Source organism: Oncorhynchus nerka, linkage group LG15 (genome assembly GCF_034236695.1).
Source record: "Oncorhynchus nerka isolate Pitt River linkage group LG15, Oner_Uvic_2.0, whole genome shotgun sequence".
Taxonomy (NCBI): domain Eukaryota; kingdom Metazoa; phylum Chordata; class Actinopteri; order Salmoniformes; family Salmonidae; genus Oncorhynchus; species Oncorhynchus nerka.
Genome location: NC_088410.1, coordinates 80,101,173 through 80,125,856, shown reverse-complemented (window position 1 = coordinate 80,125,856; position 24,684 = coordinate 80,101,173). Strand labels below are relative to the sequence as shown.

The window sequence follows — 24,684 nt, the reverse complement described above, 5'->3', positions numbered from 1 at the left end:
TCCCCAAGGTGTCTGCAGGATTGTGACGTGTTTGTAGGCATATCATTGGAAGATTGGCCATAAGAGACTACATTTACCAGGTGTCCGCCCGGCGTCCTTTGTCTAAATTGGTGCGTAATCTTCAACTGCAGGCATTTTCCCATGGGATTCAGAGGGGAAAGCACACTTCCACGAACGATATATCATCGAAGAGATATGTGAAAAACACCTTGAGGATTGATTCTAAACAACGTTTGCCATGTTTCAGTCGATATTATGGAGTTCATTTGGAAAAAAGTTTGGCGTTTTGATGACTGAATTTTCTGGGTTTTTTGGTAGCCAAACGTGATGTACCAAACGGAGCGATTTCTCCTATACAAAGAATCTTTATGGACAAACTGAACATTTGCTATCTAACTGAGAGTCTCCTCATTGAAAACATCCGAAGTTCTTCAAAGGTAAATGATTTTATTTGAATGCTTTTCTGTTTTTTGTGAAAATGTTGCCTGCTGAATGCTAACGCTAAATGCTACGCTAAATGCTACGCTAGCTATCAATACTGTTACACAAATGCTTGTTTTGCTATGGTTGAGAAGCATATTTTGAAAATCTGAGATGACAGTGTTGTTAACAAAAGGCTTGAGAGCTAGCATATTGATTTCATTTCATTTGCGATTTTCATGAATAGTTAACGTTGCGTTATGGTAATGGCTTGAGGCTGTAGTCACGATCCCGGAACCGGGATGGCTCGACGCAAGAAGTTAAGCCAGTACATGCCCAGGCCCGTCTGAAGTTTGCTAGAGAGCATTTGGATGATCCAGAAGAAGATTGGGAGAATGTCATATGGTCAGATGAAACCAAAATAGAACTTTTTGGTAAAAACTCAACTCGTCGTGTTTGGAGGAAAAATAATGCTGAGTTGCATCCAAAGAACACCATACCTACTGTGAAGCATGGGGGTGGAAACATCATGCTTTGGGGCTGTTTTCTGCAAAGGGACCAGGACGACTGATCCGTGTAAAGGAAATAATGAATGGGGCCATGTTTTGTGAGATTTTGAGTGAAAACCTCCTTCCATCAGCATTGAAGATGAAACGTGGCTGGGTCTTTCAGCATGACAATGATCCCAAACACACCGCCCGGGCAACGAAGGAGTGGCTTCGTAAGAAGCATTTCAAGGTCCTGGAGTGGCCTAGCCAGTCTCCAGATCTCAACCCCATAGAAAATCTTTGGAGGGAGTTGAAAGTCCGTGTTGCCCAGCAACAGCCCCAAAACATCACTGCTCTAGAGGAGATCTGCATTGAGGAATGGGCCAAAATACCAGCAATAGTGTGTGAAAACCTTGTGTAGACTTACAGAAAACGTTTGACCTCTGTCATTGCCAACAAAGGGTATATAACAAAGTATTGAGAAAAACTTTTGTTATTGACCAAATACTTATTTTCCACCATAATTTGCAAATAAATTCATTAAAAATCCTACAATGTGATTTTCTGGATTTTTTTCCCCATTTTGTTTATATATATATATATATATATATATATATATATATATATATATAGAGAGAGAGAGAGACTTTTTATACACTGCACAAAAAAATAAAGGGAACACTTAAACAACACAATGTAACTCCAAGTCAATCACACTTCTGTGAAATCAAACTGGCCACTTAGGAAGCAACACTGATTGACAATACATTCCACATGCTGTTGTGCAAATGTAATAGACAACAGGTGGAAATTATAGACAATTAGCAAGACACCCCCAATAAAGGAGTGGTTCTGCAGGTGGTGACCACAGACCACTTCTCAGTTCCTATGCTTCCTGGCTGATGTTTTGGTCACTTTTGAATGCTGGCGGTGCTTTCACTCTAGTGGTAGCATGAGACGGAGTCTACAACCCACACAAGTAGCTCAGGTAGTGCAGCTCATCCAGGATGGCACATCAATGTGAGCTGTGGCAAGAAGGTTTGCTGTGTCTGTCAGCGTAGTGTCCAGAGCATGGAGGCGCTACCAGGAGACAGGCCAGTACATCAGGAGACGCGGAGGAGGCCGTAGGAGGGCAACAACCCAGCAGCAGGACCGCTACCTCCGCCTCTGTGCAAGGAGGAGCAGGAGGAGCACTGCCAGAGCCCTGCAAAATGTCCTCAAGCAGGCCACAAATGTGCATGTGTCTGCTCAAACGGTCAGAAACAGACTCCATGAGGGTGGTATGAGGGCCCGACGTCCACAGGTGGGGGTTGTGCTTACAGCCCAACACCGTGCAGGACGTTTGGCATTTGCCAGAGAACACCAAGATTGGCACATTTGCCACTGGCACCCTGTGCTCTTCACAGATGAAAGCAGGTTCACACTGAGCACATGTGACAGACGTGACAGAGTCTGGAGACGCCGTGGAGAACGTTCTGCTGCCTGCAACATCCTCCAGCATGACCGGTTTGGCAGTGGGTCAGTCATGGTGTGGGGTGGCATTTCTTTGGGGGGCCGCACAGCCCTCCATGTGCTCGCCAGAGGTAGCCTGAGATGAGATCCTCAGACCCCTTGTGAGACCATATGCTGGTGCGGTTGGCCCTGGGTTCCTCCTAATGCAAGACAATGCTAGACCTCATGTGGCTGGAGTGTGTCAGCAGTTCCTGCAAGAGGAAGGCATTGATGCTATGGACTGGCCCGCCCGTTCCCCAGACCTGAATCCAATTGAGCACATCTGGAACATCATGCCTCGCTCCATCCACCAACGCCACGTTGCACCACAGACTGTCCAGGAGTTGGCAGATGCTTTAGTCCAGGTCTGGGAGGAGATCCCTCAGGAGACCATCCGCCACCTCATCAGGAGCATGCCCAGGCGTTGTAGGGAGGTCATACAGGCACGTGGAGGCCACACACACTACTGAGCCTCATTTTGAATTGTTTTAAGGACATTACATCAAAGTTGGATCAGCCTGTAGTGTGGTTTTCCACTTTAATTTTGAGTGTGACTCCAAATCCAGACCTCCATGGGTTGATACATTTGATTTCCATTGATAATTTTTGTGTGATTTTGTTGTCAGCACATTCAACTATGTAAAGAAAAAAGTATTTAATAAGAATATTTCATTCAATCAGATCTAGGATGTGTTATTTATTTTTTTGAGCAGTGTATATATATATTTTTTGTATGCTAGAAAGGAGTGGTTATTGAGATCACACATTTACAAAGAAAAGTAAGAGAGTTATATACTTACTATAACCCATACCCTGAACAAAGTACTTGAAGGCCTCTGCCAGTTTCCCTGGCTGTGGAGGAGATTACAGTAAGTTAGTTATCAAAAATATATATTTTTATGACAATGATTTAAAAAGCTATATTAGCATATATTAACTTTCAGATCATCAAACCTCACCTGCACAACCTGAGGTAAGCCTCCACAATCAGCCATCTACAGAGAGAAGAGGGAGAAGGAGAGAACTTCTGAGTCGCTACACATGATGCAATAGCTTAGCATATAATATTGATTATTCAGGAGGAAAATGCATAACACACACAGAATATAACATGCTTCACTTAACCTTAAACAGTGTAGTCTTGGTTGGATTTAACCTGGAATTGCACTCCACCTGAAACAAGTTTAAAGAGAGTAAATTAACATAATTCATTACATAAAGGAACTGATATTCAACATGTAGTTCCATCATCCTACTATATATGCACAAGGATGTATAAGTGCATGATCTATAATCACAAGCTAAACAACAACCACCCTAACTAACTCACCACTGCCTCCACTGCAGGAGATGTGTCTCCAACCACCAACAGAGAAGGGCACCTGGAGGGGAAGAGGAGGTTCTGCTTGAGCATACAAATGCATACTGCCAGTAGTGCCATTCACCCCAAACATCGGAGGCTGCTAGGTGGCTAGTAGTATTTAGTTATTGTATTATTATTATTATTTTAAACAGGACAAATCTGGGCCCCTGTGCCCCCTATCGGCATGACGCCTCTGCATTCTGCCGAAAATACAGTAAAACCAGTTGAAACTCACGTCAGTGTGTTCACTGTGTCCTCATTAAGACCAATGACTGGCCTCTCGATTTCCAGATCCCGACGACTGTTATTGTAAAAGGAAAAAAAAGACAAGGTTAAAGCCACATTCATCCAGCCAGTAGTAGAGCCAACGACTATGGTGGGCAGGAGTGAATCCCTGCCCCCTCTCCACTCCTGCCCAGCGTACCCGTTGTAGGAGGCACAGAAGAGGGCCAGGTTGTCCTGATTGATGTCCTGGGCGATGTGAAGGCGGTAGGTCTGGACCAGCTCCTGGTTGTCTGTCAGCTCATCCTGGAAGGACACACAAGGCGTCAGAATGTGTGTGGATGGTATCATGATGTCGTCTTATATCACTTTTAAAACTATACAAATGTTCACTTTCAAACCAGGTTATCAAAGGTGAATGGAACTCCTAGTCAAAGATGGGCAGATGCCAACCCATCATACTTACAGTGCTGAAGTGATGAGCCATCACCGTGTCCACAATGTTACTGGTCCACCCAGAGAGCTGTTGAGAAAAAAACAGGACAAGGTCTATAAATAAGGCATAGCTAAAGTGGCAGTCTTCTGGGAGATCACAAGGATCTATGGCTTTGCATTCAAAGATGGGTGATTGGTTAGAGAACTACTGACCTTGGAGGCAGCCCAGTCGATCCATCCCTCGGCACACGGATCCACATTGATCAGAACCAGGCCCTCTACCAGAGCAGGGTTGTTCAGCTGCAGGCGAGAGGAACAACATGTCAGTGCCCAACATGAGCTGAAGTAGTATAGAGCATACCAGTCTTCATAAATGGTATAATAAGGAAGGAATGATGATGATGAACATCTTAGGGAGATGTAGTGATTGGCATTATTATAACTGCATTCAGAATGCTACAAGCTTTTGTCATTTTCAAGACAGGCCAGATGTATCAACAGAGGCTGCTGAGATGCTGGTTACCTGAAACTGCGTTTATGGAATTTGAAAGTCTAATTAATTCAGAATAAGAGCAGACGTCCAGAAGAACCTCCAACTATGTGACCCTTATAAATGGACTTCTAGGCCCTTGAGGTCTAGAACATTAAAAAAATATATGTTGTTTTTCCATATCCAATCTTGTCAATCTACACAAAGAGCCTCTGGGTCTGTGTTGGGGGCTCTGAAGTGGGTGGATGTGGACAGAGATTTATGGATCATATTCTAATAATAGCTTACTACATCATTAATTAGATATGAGAAATACAATAAATGCCAAACAAATAGAAAATCCAATCATGTGTGTGTACTTATGACTGAGTGTGTACAGACTACAGAGCTTCCTGTCTCCTTTCCAGAGCCCTCTCAGATGGGACAAGGAAGAGCTGAGAGTTAGCACCGGGCAGAGGATCAGCTGGTTCCCTTGGAGATTTTAAAATGCACTGCTCCCGAGGTATGACTGTGCAAAAATCTAGAATCATCAACTTCTCTGAAAGCTTGTCCTTTTTTAAATCAAATGCAGCAACAGTTGTTACCAATCTAACTTGTTTCCAATTCATTCCAACTGATGGAATTTGAAAATCTAATTTTCCTCATTAATTCTGAATGAGAGCAGACCCCCAGAGGAACATCCAACTCTGTGATTCCTAAATCATCCAGACTAATTCCACCCCAACACCCCCCTCCTCCTCCATCTTTCAGTGCTCTCTCTCTCTACTCCTTCTCTACGTGCTCTTTCTGCTCTCTTGTAGAGAGAGAATTCAGCAGAGCTAAAAAACAAACAGGCATTGAGTGCAGAAAGAGGAAGAACACGAGAGGGACAGTGAGAGATCGAGAGTAAAACAAGGTGATTCACCTCCCTCAGAATGGCAAGGTTAATAATAAACAAGAGGACTGGTGAAATGCTGCTGCATGGGTTGGATGTGAAGCACTGATGTACAGACTGACAAACAACCTCTGTAATAGACCAGAATGAGAGAGACAGGAGATTTAGAAAATTAAAATGGACAGATGAGAGAGCTGCTGTCAGTGTTACGTAGACTTACTGCAAACCGGGATAGGATGTAGGCTCCTGCTCCCACGCCAATCCCAATCACACTGTTCACCCTGTGGACACCAGGAAATAGATCACACCATCAGCAACACCAACTTACTGGCATTACAGTCTATCCATCACCACCTAATGAGTCAACTGGTCAATGTCCATGTCACTCACTTGAGCTGAGTCATAACCGAGGGCAGCATCTCAGACAGTTCGTCCATAGTAGGGTACTGGTACCCTGTGGGGAAGGGTGGTGCCGCCTCCTGCTGTCCAGGGGCGTCCACATGGACCACAGCAAAGTGCTGCGTGATCTCCAGCATGTCCTCAAAGTTAAACAGCGTGTTGAAGCATGACTTATCTGTACAGAGAGGGGAACAAAAAGATAGCAATGCAAACCCATTCATAAGAGATAAAGAATCAAATACATCTAGAAACAAGATACACAAGAACGGCACAAATCTGTACATATCATACATCAAACACAGATCCATGGCATAAACCTAAAGCATTACTCATAGAAGTTATGTTACATGTTTAGAACCACACTGCATCTTAGATAATGCTATACGGGTTAATCGTGCACACTCACGGTTGAGGCCGATGTCATGGTAGGTGAGGATGACTGGCCGGTTGCCCTTGGGAACGCCCCTCATGGTCACATGGAGCACACCATGGGTAGTCTCGATATCATGCTCCTGCAGCCAATCAGAGAGGAGAACAGATAGGTCAGGGTGTAGGCAGACAGATGTAAACAGTATGGAAGTAGGGAGGGAGACATCCTGGTGGCGAGACAGACCCAATAGGCCCTTGAGGTCTAGAACATTAAAAAAATATATATTGTTTTTCCATATCCAATCTTTTCAATCTACACAAAGAGCCTCTGGGTCTGTGTTGGGGGCTCTGGAGTGGGTGGGATGTGGACAGAGATTTATGGATCATATTCTAATAATAGCTTACTACATCATTAATCAGATATGAGAAAGACAATAAATGCCAAACAAATTGAAAATCCAATCATGTGTGAGTACTTATGACTGAGTGTGTACAGACTACAGAGCTTCCTGTCTCCTTTCCAGAGCCCTCTGAGATGGGACAAGGAAGAGCTGAGAGTTAGCACCGGGCAGAGGATCAGCTGGTTCCCTTGGAGATTTTAAAATGCACTGCTCCCGAGATATGACTGCGCAAAAATCTAGAATCATCGCCTTCTCTGAAAGCTGCCACTGCAGGGAGGAGTAAACCCTCCGCTATTAAAATTCAGACACTGAAGCTGCCTTCACTTCTCTCCATGCCTCTCTCTGTGTGGTAATGTCTTTATAAGAGACTACAGACATCCATAACATTATGATTCCAAGTCTGTGCATTAAGTTGTCAGTGTAAATGAGTCTTGGTGAGTGGGGCAAATTGAGCTTCATCGATATCATGACTTGAAACAGGAAGGGATGTAACACACCAAGAAAATAACAGCATCATTCCCTGGCGCGCCTCCAAACGTTCTACAGACCTATCCTGGACCTTTCTAGACTCGTGACAGAAGTATCTGCTGACGTCACACACCACAACGCGGCGCAAGGTCGGCATGACTTGGGACTGCGTATCTGAGTGTGGGTGTGTGTTTAATAGCATGAGGGAGTGCTGGGCCTAGTCTCAGGGCCCAGTGGTCATCAATAATAAAGAAAGAGCGAGAGAGAGAGAGGGGGGAGCCTCCTCTGCTCAGAATCAGGGCTGGGAATACTGCAGCAGGCACCATTTTAGAAATGAGAATGGTGGCTATCAAAGTTCCTCTGGAGACGGTGAAGGTTAAACCTTCCTGTCAAGGACAAGGCAGCAGTATCTCTGTCTGATATCTCAATCAGACATACCAGCCATTTTCTATGCTTTAAAATGCACTAATATGAGGTTATTGTCAGATTAAGACTTCAATGAAATGACAGAGACAAGTACATGCAGTAATAATCGACCAGACACCCACGGAGTGTAGACACAAACAGCAGAACAGAAACATGAAGACACATGCAACAGGTTAATGCCTTTACTATTATCTGTTGTACATACGAACGTACTATAAAAAATAAGAGAACCTTTAAAAATTGAAACAACACGTGCACACACACACACACACACACACACACACACACACACACACAGTCTTGGAAAACTAACATTGTGGGGACATACAATTCAGTCCCATTCAAAATGCTATTTTCCCTAACCCCTAACCCTAAACCTAAACCTAACTCTACCCCTTACCCTAACCCCAAAACCTAACCTTAACGCTAAACATGAACCTAACTCTAGATCCTAACCCTAAACATAATTCTAACCCGAACCCAAATTCCAACTAGTAATAGCATTTGACCTTGTGGGTACTAACAAAATGTCCCCAGTTGGTAACATTTTTGTTAGTTTACTATTCTTGTGGGGACTTCTGGTCCCCAGAAGTTAAGTTAAACACGTAATCTACCTCAGATCCAGTCATCTACCTCAGATCCAGTCATCTACCTCAGATCCAGTCATCTGCCTCAGATCCAGTCATCTGCCTCAGATCCAGTCATCTGCCTCAGATCCAGTCATCTACACTATATATTCAAAAGTATGTGGACACCCCTTCAAATTAGTAGATTGGCTATTTCTGCCACACCCTTTGCTGACATGTGTATAAAATCAAGCACACCGCCATGCAATCTCCATAGACAAACATTGGCAGTAGAATGGCCTTACTGAAGATCTCAGTGACTTTCAACGTGGCTCCATCATAGGATGCCACCTTTTCAACAAGTCAGTTCGTCATATTTCTGCCCTGCTAGAGCCGGTCAACTGTGCTGTTATTGTGAAGTGAAAACTTCGAGGAGTAACAATGGCTCAGCTGCGAAGTAGTAGGCCACACAAGCTCACAGAACAGGACCGCCGAGTGCTGAAACACGTACAAATATTCTGTCCTCGCTTACAACACTCACTACCGAGTACCAAACTGCCTCTGGAAACAACGTCAGCACAAGAACTGTTTGTCGGGAGCTTCACGAAATGGGTTGAGCAGCCGCACACCATGTGCAATGCCAAGCGTCGACTGGAGTGGTTTAAAGCTTGCCACCATTGGACTCTGGAGTATTGGAAACGCGTTCTCTGGAGTGATGAATCACGCTTCACCACCTGGCAGTCCGACAGACACATTTTGGGTTTGGTGAACGCCAGGAGAACACGACCTGCCCCAATGCATAGTGCCAACTGTAACATTTGGTGGAGGAGGAATAATGCTGGGGCTGTTTTTCATGGTTCGGGATAGGCCCCTTAGTTACAGTGAAGGGAAGTCTTAAGGCTACAGCATACAATGACATTCTGGACGATTCTGCACTTCCAACTTTGTAGCAACAGTTTGGGGAAGGCCCTTTCCTGTTTCAGCATGACAATGCCCTCGTGCACAAAGAGAGGTCCAAACAGAAGTGGTTTTCGAGATTGGTGTGGAAGAACTTGACTGGCCTGCACAGAGCCCTGACCTCAACCTAATCAAACAACTTTGGGATGAATTGGAACGCTGACTACGAGCCAGGCCTGATCCCCCAACATCAGTGTCTGACCTCACTAATGCTCTTGTGGCTGAATGGAAGCAAGTCCCTGCAGCAATTTTCCAACATCTAGTGGAAAGCCTTCCCAGAAGAGTGGATGTTATAGCAGCAAAGGGGGGACCAACTCCATATTAATGCCCGTGATTTTGGAATGAGATGTTCGACAAGCAGGTGCCCACATACCTTTGGTCATGTAGTGTACCTCAGATCCTTCTCCTTGGGTAGTATTGATCTTTCTAGGATAAAGACATGCTCACACTCTGTTTTGCTTCTTCCCTTCACCTTTATCCCTTTACACACACACACACACACACACACACACACACACACACACACACACACACACACACACACACAGCAGTTGAGCCTCAGACGCAAACAGACCTGGGGTGGGGCTGCTGGCCTGGACAGGGAGGGGGAAGAGTAGTGAGCACTGCAATGGCTGCTGCGACCCTTTTACCCTTAATTAACAACAGTGGAACTAGGCTTCTGCAATGGGGGTTTAGACAAACTTCATAGAATGTGGAGGAGAATGCTAATGTGGGGTTTAGGTTTGTGTATGGTCAGAGATGGCTGATAATGATCTATAACAGACTAAGCTGAGGGCTAAGCTGAGAGGTGTCTGCAGTGACACCCAGAGGAATTTGCCAAAGATGGAAACACAGTCACACAGAGAAGGAAAAGAGGGAAATAATGAGGAAAGGGAGACAGAGGAGGAGGGAGGAGGAGAGAGATGGTGAGGAGACAGAGGGTGAGGAGAGAGAGAAGGAAAAGGTGAGGGAAAGTGAAAAGGCAGAGTAATGTGTCATGCCTCACCTATTCCTGCCAATGGTGTGTGTCTGTGTGTCTCAGTCACCAGATCTCAACTCAATTGAACACTTATGGGAGATTCTGGAGGGGCGCCTGAGACAGCGTATTCCACCTCCATCAATAAAACACCAAATGATGGCATTTCTCATGGAAGAATGGTGTCGCATCCCTCCAATAGAGTCCCAGACACTTCTATGCCAAGGCGCATTGAACCGGTTCTGGCTCATGGTGGGCCAACACCCTAAGACACCCTTTAACTTGGTGTTTCCTTTATTTTGGCAATTCAAGACCAGAGAGAGCCTGTCTATGTCAGGGGGTTGAAAACAGCATTTAGCCTGGAAAGGCACTTGTGGGATATCTTTCAGACTGCACATCTGTTGTTGCTATGTGGGTGAAAGATCAATTCATTTTCACTGTCAGACTGTTGCAGTTCATATGGATACATACACAGGGATCGCAAGGCCTGTTTAGCTGGTCTCTGTCACCACTGATCTGTACAGAGAAAATAGCTATTTCTTCTTCACGATCTGGCAAACAGACACAAAAAAATGCAGTATGTGCAGAGACGAGCACACACAGACAGACAGACACATACCCATATTCTCTTGTATGCTCAGACTCCTGAACACTTACGCACATTCATATTTCATGCCATTATATTGACATGCACCTACAACGCACAATAACATATTCATGCCATCTATGTTGAAAACACACACATGCACAAATACACGTACTCACTCACACACAAACATGCACTCCCCCGCACACAAATTACGAACAGTCTCGACAGTAAGTGCACTAAAACACACAAATACAGTGTCCAGCCGCACAAACACCTCTCTGCACACTGAAACGGCTCAGCTGCTTAGCTGGCTGTCTGAAGAGGCAGTTAGGCAGGCAGGTATTCTGCCGACCAGCCAGGGAGACCAGCCCCTCCCATAGAGCCAGGGTCTCTCTACCCAGACCCTGACCCAGCCCCGTGAAACTAAACCCAGCGAGGTGTGTCAGTCAGACGCACTCACCACTGCATTCCCAGAGCATGCGATCTGGTCCAGGTCCAGAATGGCTGACATGTTTCCCAGGCAGGAGAGGACTGTGTGCTGCTGGGAGCTTTAAAGATCTCCACAATGAGGGCGGGAGAGAGGGAGGGAGGCAGCGCAGGAGGGAGAGTGAGAGAGCAAGAGAGAGAGAGAGACAGACAGAGAAAGAGAGAGAGCGAGAGAGAGAGTGAGCGCAAGAGTGTAATGGAGAGTTAGAGAGTCTAACTGCACCAGCTAGACCAGCAAGAGGGAAAGGAGATTTTTTTTTTTTTTATGAGAGTGGGAGGGATGGAAAAGATGCAGAGCGAGAGGACGGGAGATAGAAGGAGAGACAGAGTGAGTGAGACTGCAATTTGCGATTGGTAAGCACAGCGCATCCGTGCTTCCAGGGCTGTGTACCAGTTATTCTAATTGGATTTCAGCAGGTCAGGTGGGCAGAACGGGGGCGAGCTAGAGGAGAACAGGGGAGAGGGATGGGGGATGGATGGATGGATTGATGGAGAGAGAGCGAGAGAGAGAGAAAGAGAGTGAGAGAGAGAGAGAGAAAGAGAGAGCGAGAAAGGAGAGAGGAGGGGGTATTAAGTGGAGGCATGCAGGCAACCCAGGAGACAAACAGCACTCTGACGTCACAGAGAGAGAGAGTGGTGCTGTAGAAGGGATGCTGACTTTGACGATTGACCGCTTCCTTCCAGTGAATTCTGCATCAGCTCAGCAGCAGCAGCGCTCTGAAATCAATGTCTGATCCTGATTCAATTTGTGGGCTAGAATTGGATTAAACACTATACCTGTCATCAATGAGCAACCAGGCTAATCATATGAAGATAAAATAATATCTTCTTGTTGCAGAGTGAAAACTCAAATGGCAGTGGCAGTGAAACATCAAATTGCTGAAGGTATTTTGGGCTCTGAGGGAAGAAGGTCTGCATTGAATATCAATATGATCTCGGTCTTCTAATGCACCAATATGATTTTGTAACATCAGATTTTCCAGTAAGAAGACATTCAGTAATGATTTTGCTCAATAACGACTTCGCAATGAACCAGCTGTGACCCCATGGTCATCCAAAGAACCATCACCATGACGGTCTGCAAAAGAGAAATTTGTATCCAAAAGAGATTGACAAATGTCTATATTACACTGTAATAACAATCCGTGTTGCTCTAAATCACGTCTATGAGTGAGTGTGCGTGTATGCATGCATTCACTGGAGTCAGTATATGTGAGAGAGTGGTGCATACAGAGATACAAAGATCTTTCTCTGTAAATGTCTCCCCTTCTCTATCAAACCTGATAACCTTTTTTTATTGTATTTTTATTTCACCTTTATTTAACCAGGTAGGATAGTTGAGATCAAGTTCTCATTTACAACTGCGACCTGGCCAAGATAAAGCAAAGCAGTGCGACAAAAACAACAGCACAGATTTACACATAAACAAACGTACAGTCAATAACACAAAATAAAAATCTATGTACAGTGAGTGCAAATGTAGAAGATTAGGCAGGTAAGGCAATAAATAGGCCTTAGAGGTGAAATAATTACAATTTAGCATTAACACTGCAGCGATAGATGTGCAGATGATGATGTGCAAGTAGAGATACTGGGGTGCAAAATAGCAAGAAGATAAATAACAATATGGGGATGAGGTAGTTGGGTGTGCTATTTACAGATTGGCTGTGTACAGGTACAGTTATCAGTGAGCTGCTCTGACAGATGATGCTTAAAGTTAGAGAGGGAGATATGGGCCGTGGGGTGAGACAGGGATGCAGCTTAAGCCCCACCCGCTTCAACATATATATCAACGAATTGGCGCGGGCACTAGAAATGTCTGCAGCACCCAGCCTCACCCTACAAGAATCTGAAGTCAAATGTCTACTGTTTGCTGATGATCTGGTGCTTCTGTCACCAACCAAGGAGGGCCTACAGCAGCACCTAGATATTCTGCACAGATTCTGCCAGACCTGGGCCCTGACAGTAAATCTCAATAAGACCAAAATAATGGTGTTCTAAAAAGGGTCCAGTCACCAGGACCACATATACAAATTCCATCTAGACCCCGTTGCCCTAGAGCACAAAAGAAACTATACATACCTAGGCCTAAACATTAGCGCCACAGATAACTTCCACAAAGCTGTGAACGATCTGAGAGACAAGGCAAGAAGGGCATTCTATGCCATCAAAAGGAACATAAAATTCAACATACCAATTAGGAGCTGGCTAAAAATACTTGAATCAGTCATAGAACCCATTGCCCGTTATGGTTGTGAGGTCTGGGGTCCACTCACCAACCAAGATTTCACAAAATGGGACAAACACCAAATTGAGACTCTGCATGCAGAATTCTGCTAAAATATCATTCACGTACAACGTAGAACACCAAATAATGCATGCAGAGCAGAATTAGGCCGATACCCAAAAGATGATCAAAATCCAGAAAAGAGCCGTTAAATTCTACAACCACCTAAAAAGAAGCGATTCCCAAACCTTCCATGACAAAGCCATCACCTACAGAAAGATGAACCTGGAGAAGAGTCCCCTAAGCAAGCTGGTCCTGGGGCTCTGTTCATAAACAGACCCCACAGAGCCCCAGGACAGCAACACAATTAGACCCAACCAAATCATGAGAAAACAAAAAGATAATTACTTGACACATTGGAAAGAATTAACAAAAAAACAGAACAAACTAGAATGCTATTTGGCCCTAAACAGAGAGTACACAGAATACCTGACCACTGTGACTGACCCAAACTTAAGGAAAGCTTTGACTATGTACAGACTTAGTGAGCATAGCCTTGCTATTGAGAAAGGCCGTCGTAGGCAGACCTGGCTCTCAAGAGAAGACAGGCTATGTGCACACTGCCCACAAAATGAGGTGGAAACTGAGCTGCACTTCCTAACCTCCTGCCCAATGCATGACCATATTAGAGACACATACAGTATTTCCCTCAGAATACACAGATCCACAAAGAATTCGAAAACAAACCCAATTTTTTATAAACTCTCATATCTACTGGGTGAAATTCCACAGTGTGTTATCACAGCAGCAAGATTTGTGACCTGTTGCCGCAAGAAAAGGGCAACCAGTGAAGAACAAACACCATTGTAAATACAACCCATATTTATGCTTATTTATTTTCCCTTGTGTACTTTAACCATTTGTACATTGTTACAACACTGTATATATACATAATATGACATTTGTAATGTCTTTATTCTTTTGAAACTTCTGAATGTGTAATGTTTACTGTTAATTTTTATTGTTTATTTCACTTTTGTATATTATCTACCTCACTTGCTTTGGCAGTTAACATATGTTTCCATTGCCAATAAAGCCCCTTGAATTGAAATTGAATTGATATAAGTCTCCAGCTTCAGTGATTTTTGCAATTCGTTCCAGTCATTGCCAGCAGAGAACTGGAAGGAAAGGCGGCCAAAGGAAGTGTTGGCTTTGGCGATGACCAGTGAAATATACCTGCTGGAGCGCGTGCTACGGGTGGGTGTTGCTATGATGACCAGTTAGCTGAGATAAGGCGGGTTTTACCTATCAAAGACTTATAGGTGACCTGGAGCCAGTGGGTTTGGTGACGAATATGTAGCGAGGGCCAGCCAACGAGAGCATACAGGTCGCAGTGGTGGGTAGTATATGGGGCTTTGGTGACAAAACGGATGGCACTGTGATGGACTACTGACTGGACTACATCCAGTTTGCTGAGTAGAGTGTTGGAGGCTATTATGTAAAATCGCCGAAGTCAAGGATCGGTAGGATAGTACATTTTACGAGGGTAAGTTTGGCAGCATGAGTAAAGGAGGCTTTGTTGCGAAATAGGAAGCAAATTCTAGATTACATTTTGGATTGGAGATGCTTAATGTGTGTTTGGAAGGAGAGATAACAGTCTAACCAGACACCTAGGTATTTGTAGTTGTCCACATATTCTAGGTCAGAACTGTCCAGTGTAGTGATGCTAGTCGGGCGGGCGGGTGTGGGCAGCAAATGGTTGAAGAGCATGTATTTAGTTTTACTAGCATTTAAAAGCAATTGGAGGCCACGGAAGGAGTGTTGTATGGCATTGAAGCTTGTTTGGAGGTTTGTTAACACAGTGTCCAAAGAAGGGCCAGATGTATACAGAATGGTGTCGTCTGCGTAGAGGTGGATCAGAGAAACACCAGCAGCAATAGCGACATCATTGATGTATACAGAGAAAATAGTCTGCCCGAGAATTGAACCCTGTGATACCCCCATAGACACTGCCAGAGGTCCTGACAACAGGCCCTCTGATTTGACACATTGAACTCTGTCTGAGAAGTAGTTGGTGAACCAGGCAAGGCAGTCATTTGAGAAACCAAGGCTATTGAGTCTGCCTGATAAGAATGTGGTGATTGACAGAGTCGAAAGCCTTGGCCAGGTTGTTGAAGACGGCTGCACAGTACTGTCTTTTATCGATGGCGGTTATGATATCGTTTAGGACCTTGAGTGTGGCTGAGGTGCACCCCTGACCAGCTTGGAAACCATAGTGGAGAAGGTATGGTGGGATTCAAAATGGTCGGTGATCTGTTTGTTAAATTGGCTTTCAAAGATTTTTAGAAAGGCAGGGTGGGATGGATATAGGTCTATAGTGTCGTGGAGAATCGGATCAAATACAACGCATTACAGAACTTGTGAAATCAATTCTGCTTTTAATACAAGAGTATAGCAAGCCGGGATGGTCCGCGGAACACACCGCTTTTCCAGAGCCCTGGCTCCAGTATTTATCCACATATTGCATATGAGCCCATCCCACATGCAAAATGAGTTTACATTCCAATCCGTGCATCCTGCTTGTTCAGCTCAATAATGCTCATACCTGCTTTCCATCAGATTATAATGATGACAAGACCCTTGCTTTGTTCCTGCACTTAACTAAATATATTATTTTGTTTGTGTATTATCTAAGATCAGCAGACTATGTGTCTCCTCAGTTTCTAGCGTGTCCAGCTATACTAAAAATACTATACATTCCTCTATTTTACAGCCCTATGTTTTGGCTCTGCACTTAGCTCAAAAATATGCGAACTATGTCTATTGGTCATCAGTTAGTCATTTGACTGACCCCCTCCTTTGTATATCCCTCTGGCCTTGGTATGTCCAGCTATCCTATATATCTTATGCATTTGTCTATGTGTTATATTTGCTCCCACAATAGCAGTTTGGGTCTAGAGTGTCTCCCCCTTTGAAGAGGGGGATGACCGTGACAGCTTTCTCAGACAATGCGAAAGAGGGGTTGAACAATAGGGGTTGCAACAATTTCGGCTGATAGTTTTAGAAAGAGAGGGTCCAGATTGTCTAGCCCGGCTGATTTTTAGGGATCCAGCACTTGCAGCTCTTTCAGAACATCAGCTGTCTGGATTTGGGTGACAGAGAAGCGGGGGGGGGAGGGGGCTTGGGCAAGTTGCTGCAGGGGGTGCAGAGCTGTTGGCAAATGCTTATTGAAATTCTCAATTATCGTAGATTTATCAGTGGTGACAGTGTTACCTAGCCTCAGTGCAGTGGGCAGCTGGGAGGAGGTGCTCTTATTCTCCATGGACTTTACAGTGTCCCAAAACTGTTTGGAATTAGTGCTACAGGATGCAAATATCTGTTTGAAAAAGCTAGCCTTAGCTTTCCTAACTGACTGTGGATATTGGTTCCTGACTTCCCTGAAAAGTTGCATATTGCAGGGGCTATTCGATGCTAATGCAGAACGCAACAGGATGTATTTGTGTTGGTCAAGGGCAGTCAAGTCTGGGGTGAACCAAGGGCTATATCTGTTCTTAGTTCTACATGTTTTGAATGGGGCATGCTCATTTAAGATGGTGAGGAAAGCAGTTTTAAAGAGCAACCAGGCATCCTCTACTGACAGGATGAGGTCAATATCCTTCCCGGATACCCGGGCCAGGTCGATTAGAAAGGCCTGCTTGCTGAAGTATTTTAGGGAGCGTTTGAAGATGATGAGTATGGTCGTTTGACCGCAGACCCATTACGGACGCAGGGTATGAGGCAGTGATCGCTGAGATCCTGGTTGAAGATAGCAGAGGTGTATTTAGAGGGCAAGTTAGTCAGGATGATATCTAAGAGGGTGCCCATGGTTACGAATTTAGGGTTGTACCTGGTAGGTTCCTTGATAATTTGTTTGAGATTGAGGGCATCTAGTTTAGATTGTAGGACGGACGGGGTGTTAAGCATATCCCAGTTTAGGTCACCTAACAGTACGAACTCTGAATATAGATGGGGGGCAATCAATTCACATATGGTGTCCAGGGCACAGCTGGGGGCTGAAGGGGGTCTATAACAAGCGGCAACGGTGAGAGACTTGTTTCTGGAAAGGTGGATTTTTCAAATTAGAATAAAAGCTTGAACTGTTTGGGCACAGAGCTGGATAGTATGACAGAACTCTACAGGCTATCTCTGCAGTAGATTGCAACTCCGCCCCCTTTGGCAGTTCTATCTTGTTGGACAATGTTGTAGTTGGGGATGGACATTTCAGGATTTTGGTGGCCTTCCTAAACCAGGATTCAGACACGGCTAGGACATCAGGGTTGGCAGAGTGTGCTAAAGAAGAAAATAAAACAAATTTGGGGAGGAGGCTTCTGATGTTAACATGCATGAAACCAAGTATTTTACGGTTACAGGAGTCAACAAATGAGAGCGCCTGGGGAATGGGAGTGGTGCTGGGGCTGCAGGGCTTGGGTTAACCTCTACATCACCAGAGGAACAGAGGAGGAGTAGGATAAGGGTACGGCTAAAGGCTATAAGAACTGGTCGTCTAGTGCGTTCGGAACAGAGAGTAAAATGAGCATATTTCTGGGTGTGGAAGAATAGATTCAAGTCATAATGTACAGACAAGGAAGGGTATGGTAGGGTGTGAGTACAATGGAGGTAAACCTAAGCATTGAGTGATGATGGGAGAGGTTTTGTCTCTAGAGGCACCAGTTAAGCCAGGTGAGGTCACCAAATGTGTGGAGGGTGGGACAAAAGGGCTATCTAAGGCATATTGGGCAGGGCTTTGGGCTCTACAGTGAAATAAGACAATAATCACTAACCAAAACAGCAATAAACAAGGCATATTGACATTAGGGAGAGGCATGTGTAGCCGAGTGATCATAGGGTTCAGAGAGTAGCGATAGGTGAGTCAGGGAGCCGATTCAGTAGTCGCAACTACGCTAGGCGAGCTGGAGACAAGGCGATTCAGACAGCTAGCGGGCCGGGGCTAGCAGATGGGCCTTCGGCGATGTCGCAATGGAAGAGCCTGTTGAAACCACCTCGGACGATTACGTTGGCAGACCAGTCGTGATGGACTGGCGGGGCTCTGTGTTGGCAGTAAAGGGTCCAGGGAAATTAGCAAAAGAGGTATTGTAGCCCAATAATTAACCGGTGGACCTCTTCGACTAGCCGGGAGATGGGAGTAGCCACTTGGATTGCAGCTAGCCAGCAATGATCCGGTGTAAAGGTTCAGAGCTTGCGATAGGAATCCGGAGATGTGGTAGAGAAAAAGCTGTCCGATATGCTTTGGGTTGATATCGCGCTGTGCAGACTGGCAGGTATTGACGGAGCTGAGGCTGGCTGGTGTCCGAGTTAGGGGTGAAGACCACTAGCAGTAGCTAACTGACTACTAGCTAGTAGCTAGTTAGCTGGCTAGCTGCTGATGGGGGTTCCGGTTCTAAAGTATAAAAATAGCAGATCCGTACCACATTGGGTGAGGCGGGTTGCAGGAGACTATATTCAGCCCGTAGATGGAAAGTGAGATTTAAATCAATTTTAAAAAATGAGGAAAACTATATTTACACGGGACAGGACGGGACAAGACAAAACACATATCCGACTGCGACGCCATCTTGGAATTTTGATTCTTCATAATAGCCACCCTTTGCACACGCTTGGCATTCTCTCAACCAGCTTCATGAGGTAGTCACCTGGAATGCATTTCAATTAACAGGTGTTGTTAAAAGTTAATTTGTGGAATTACTTTCCTTCTTAATGCATTTCAGCCAATCAGTTGTGTTGTGACAAGGTAGGGGTGGTATACAGAAGATAGCTCTATTTGGTAAAAGACCAAGTCCATATTATGGCAAGAACAGCTCAAATAAGCAAAGAGAAACCACAGTCCATCATTACTTTAAGACATGAAGGTCAGTCAATACGGAACATTTCAAGAACATTGAACGTTTCTTCAAGTGCAGTCACAAAAACCATCAAACGCTATGATGAAACTGGCTCTCATGAGGACCGCCACAGGAATGGAAGACTCAGAGTTACCTTTGCTGCAGAGGATAAGTTCATTACAGTTACCAGCCTCAGAAATTGCAGCCCAAATAAATGCTTCACAGAGTTCAAGTAACAGACACATCTCAACATCAACTGTTCAGAGACAGCGTGAATCGGGCCTTCATGGTCGAATTGCTGCAATGAAACAACTAAAGGACACCAATCAGAAGAAGAGACTTGATTGGGCCAAGAAACATGAGCAATGGACATTAGAAATCTGTCCTTTGGTCTGAGGAGTCCAAATTTGAGATTTATAGTTCTAACCGCTTTGTGTTTGTGAGACGCAGAGTATGTAAACAGATGATCCCTGCATGTGTGGTTCTCACCATGAAGCATGGAGGAGGAGGTGTGAAGTGTGGGAGTGCTTTGCTGGTTACACACACGGTCAGTTATTTATTCGGAATTCAAGGCACACTTAACCAGCATGGATACCACAGAATTCTGCGGTGATATGCCATCTCATCTGGTTTGCGCTTAGTGGGACTATCATTTGTTTTCAACAGGACAATAACCCAACACACGTCCAGGCTGTGTAAGGACTATTTGACCAAGAAGGAGAGTGATGGAGTGCTGCATCGGATGACCTGGCCTCCACAATTACCCGACCTCAACCCAATTGAGATGGTTTGGGATGAGTTGGACCGCAGAGTGAAGGAAAAGCATCCAACAAGTGCTCAGCATATGTGGGAACTCCTTCAAGAGTGTTGGAAAAGCTTTCCAGGTGAAGCTGGTTGAGAGAATGCCAAGAGTGTGCAAAGCGGTCATCAAAGCAAAGGGTGGCTACTTTGAAGAATATAAAATATATTTTTATTTGTTTAACACTTTTTTGGTTACTACATGATTCCATGTGTTATTTCATAGTTTTGATCGTTTTTATTCTACAATGTAGAAAATAGTAAAAATTTAGAAAATCCCTTGAATGAGTAGGTGTCCAAACTATTGACTGGTACTGCCTCGCTTCTCGCTCTTAGGAAATTTGCAGTATTTTGTTTTTTTATGTATTATTTCTTACATTGTTTTGTGTGTGTTTCTTTTTTGTTTGTGTTAATACATACAGCCGGGAACAATTATTGGATATCAGAGTGGCGGTAACTCACCAGCACTACTAGCATTACAACCCGGAATACGACTTTCCCGAAGCGGATCCTTTGTTTGCACATCCTTCACCCAATCGATTGAACCGATTCCAGAAGCCAACCAAAAACAACGCCGGTGAAGGAGAGGTACTTGGAACAGTCTTCTAGTCTGACTTAGGAGGCGTGCACACCACCCACCGTTTCTGAGTTTATTACTCACAAATGTTCAGTCTCTGGATGATAAAGTTGACGAGCTCAGGGCGAGGGCTTCTTTCCAGCGAGACATTAGGGATTGTAATGTACTCTGTTTCACGGAAACATAGCTCTCTCGGGATATACTGTCTGAGTCGGTCCAGCCAATAGGGTTCTCTGTTCATTGCGCAGACAGGAATAAATATCTCTCCGGGAAGAAGAAGGGCGGTTATATGATTTCATGTTTCATGATAAACGACTCATGGTGTAATTGTGATAACATACAGGAACTCAAGTCCTTTTGTTCAACCAACGGAGAATACCTCACAATCAAATGCCGACCGTATTATCTTCCAAGATAATTTTCTTCGGTTTTAGTCAAGGCCGTGTATATCCCTCCTTAAGCCAATACCACGACGGCCCTCAAATAACTTCACTGGATTTTATGCAAACTGGAAACCACACATCCTGAGGCTGCATTTATTGTAGCTGTTGATTTTAACAAAGCAAATTTGAGGAAAAGGTGCCAAAGTTCTAGAATATCGACTGTAGTACTCGCACTGCTAAAAAACTCGACCACTGTTCCTCCAACTTCTGAGATGCATACAAGGCCCTCCCCAGCCCTCATTTCAGCAAATCTGACCACGATTGCATTTTGCTCCTCCCTTCCTATAGGCAGAAACTTAAACCGGAAGTACCCGTGCTAAGCACTATACAACGCTGGTCTGACCAATTGGAATCCATAATTCAAGATTGTTTTGATCATGCGGACTGGGATATGTGCCGGTTAGAGTCAGAGAATAACATCAACCTATATACTGACACGGTGACTGTGTTTATCAGGAAGTGAATAGTAGATGTTGAACCCACTGTGACTATTAAAACCTCCCTAACCAGAAACCGTGGAAAGGTAGCAGCATTCGTGCAAAACTTAAAGTGCGAACCACAGCATTTAACCATGGCAAGGTGACTGGGAATATGGCAGAATACAAACAGTGTAGTTATTTCCTCTGCAATCAAACAGGCAAAACGTCAGTATAGAGACAAAGTGGAGTCGGAATTAAACGGCTCAGACATGAGACGTATGTGGCAGGGTCTACAGACAATCACGTACTACAAAAGGAAAACCAGCCACATCGTGAACACCGACATCTTGCTTCCAGATAAGCTAAACACATTCTTCGCCCGCTTTGAGGATAACACAGTGCCACCAACGCGGCCTGCTACCAAGGACTGTGGGCTCTCCTTCTCCATGGCCAACGTGTGTAAGACATTTAAGCGTTTTAACCCTTGCAAGGCTGCCGGCCCAGACAACATCCCTAGCCGCGTCCTCAGAGCATGAGCAGACCAGCTAGCTGGTGTGTTTACGGACAAATTCAATCTCTCCCTATCTCCACATGCTTCAAGATGGCCACCACTGTTCCTGTACCCAAGAAAGCAAAGGTAACTGAACTAAATTACTATCGGCCCGTAGCACTTACTTCTGTCATCATGATGTGCTTTCAGAGACTAGTCAAGGATCATATCACCTCTACCTTATGTCACCCTAGACCCACTTCAATTTGCTTACTACTTCAATAGATCCACAGACGATGCAATCGCCATCACATTGCACACTGCCCTATCCCACCTGGATAAGAGGAATACCTATGTAAGAATGCTGTTCATTGACTATAGCTCAGCATTCAACACCATAGTACCCTCCATGCTCATCATCAAGCTCGAGGCCCTGGGTCTGAACCCCACCCTGTGCAACTGGGTCCAGGACTTCCTGACGGGCCGCCCCCAGGTGGTGAAGGTAGGAAACAACACCTCCACTTCGCTGATCCTCAACACTTGGGCCCCACGAGGATGCATGCTCAGCCCCCTCCTGTACTCCCTGTTCACCCATGACTGTGTGGGCAAGCACGCCTCCAACTCAATCATCAAGTTTGCAGACGACACAACAGTAGTAGGCTTGATTACCAACACTGACGAGACAGCCTACAGGGAGGAGGTGAGGGCTCTGGGAGTGTGAGGCCAGGAAAATAACCACTCGATGTCAACAAAACAAAGGAGATGATTGTGGACTTCAGGAAACAGCAGAGGGAGCATCCCTTTATCCACATTGATAGGACCGCAGTGGAGAAGGTGGAACGCTTCAAGTTCCTCGGCGTACACATCACTGACAAACTGAAATGGTCCACCCACACAGACAGTGTGGTGAAGAAGGCGCAACAGCACCTCTTCAACTTCAAGAGGCTGAAGAAATTTGGCTTGGCAAACCCTCACAACATTTTACAGATGCACAATTGAGAGCATCCTATCAGGCTGTATCACCGCTTGGTGGTGCGGTCTACCCAACGCATCACTGTGAGCAAACTACCTGCCCTCCAGGACACCTACAGCACCTGATGTCACAGGAAGGCCAAAAAGATCATCAAGGACAACAACCACCCAAGCCACTGCCTGTTCACCCCACAATCATCCAGAAGGTGAGGTCAGTACAGGTGCATCAAAGCTGGGACAGAGAGACTGAAAAACAGCTTCCATCTCAAGGCCATCACTGTTAAATAGCCATCACTAGTACATTAGAGGCTGCTGCCTATATACATAGACTTGAAATCACTGGACACTTTAATAAACGGAACACTAGCCACTTTAATAATGTTTACATTTCTTGCATTACTCATCTCGTATGTATATACAGTTGTGGCCAAAAGGTTTGAGAATGACACAAATATTAATTTCCACAAAGTTTGCTGCTTCAGTGTCTTTAAATATTTTGGCAGATGTTACTATGGAATACTGTAGTATATTTACAAGAATTTCATAAGTGTCAAAGGCTTTTATTGACAATTACAATGTCAATTACAATTTTTCTTTCTTTTTTCTACTGTGTTATTGACTTGTTTATTGTTTACTCCATGTGTAACTCTGTGTTGCTGCCTGTTCACACTGCTATGCTTTATCTTGGCCAGGTCGCAGTTGTAAATGAGAACTTGTTCTCAACTAGCCTACCTGGTTAAATAAAGGTGAAATAAAATAAATAAAAAACATGAAGTTGATGAAAAGAGCCAATATTTGCAGTTCTGACCCTTCTTTTTCAAGACCTCTGCAATCCACCCTGGCATGTTGTCAATTAACTTCTGGGCCACACCCTGACTGATGGCAGCCCATTCATGCATAACCAATGCTTGGAGTTTGTCAGAATATGTGGGTTTTAATTTGTCCACTCGCCTATTGAGGATTGACCACAAGTTCTCAATGGGATTAAGATCTGGGTAGTTTCCTGGCCATGGACCAAAAATATTGATGTTTTGTTCCCCGAACCACTTAGTTATCACTTTTGCCTTATGGCAAGGCGCTCCATCATGCTGGAAAAGGCATTGTTCGTCACCAAACTGTTCCTGGATGGTTGGGAGAAGTTGCTCTCGGAGGATGTGTTGGTACCATTCTTTATTCATGGCTGTGTTCTTAGGCAAAAGTATGAGTGAGCCCACTCCCTTGGCTGCGAAGTAACCCCACACATGAATTGCCTCAGGATGCTTTACTGTTGGCCTGACACAGGACTGATGTCTGCCTTCGATGAATTGCTTTACAACTCTCTCTTTCCCCACCTCTTTTGACCTTACCCTTTCCCTTTCCCAATCCCCTCCAACTCCCAAGGAAAAACACTTGATCTCATTTTTACTAGAGGCTGCTCACCTACTAATCACACTGAAACCCCCCTCCAGGTCTCTGATCA

At 44.7% G+C, this 24,684-nt stretch overlaps 1 protein-coding gene across 3 annotated transcripts in view; it reads right to left on the bottom strand.

Moving 5' to 3' along the window:
* Positions 1-24,684, bottom strand: part of LOC115143363 (protein NDRG3-like) — a 55,408-nt gene that overhangs the window by 8,065 nt on the left and 22,659 nt on the right. For 2 of the 3 annotated variants that reach the window (XM_029683709.2, XM_029683710.2), the window contains exons 4-14: positions 6,589-6,694; positions 6,174-6,357; positions 6,004-6,064; positions 4,633-4,719; positions 4,451-4,507; positions 4,187-4,290; positions 3,998-4,063; positions 3,730-3,781; positions 3,525-3,572; positions 3,359-3,394; positions 3,200-3,251 (exon numbers count right to left, since the gene is read on the bottom strand). In XM_029683709.2, the coding sequence (XP_029539569.1) occupies positions 3,200-3,251; positions 3,359-3,394; positions 3,525-3,572; positions 3,730-3,781; positions 3,998-4,063; positions 4,187-4,290; positions 4,451-4,507; positions 4,633-4,719; positions 6,004-6,064; positions 6,174-6,357; positions 6,589-6,694 (853 nt within the window). Of the gene's footprint in view, positions 1-3,199; positions 3,252-3,358; positions 3,395-3,524; positions 3,573-3,729; positions 3,782-3,997; positions 4,064-4,186; positions 4,291-4,450; positions 4,508-4,632; positions 4,720-6,003; positions 6,065-6,173; positions 6,358-6,588; positions 6,695-11,394; positions 11,709-24,684 lie in introns of those variants that run through there. The other variant, XM_029683711.2, reaches the window with a different exon arrangement.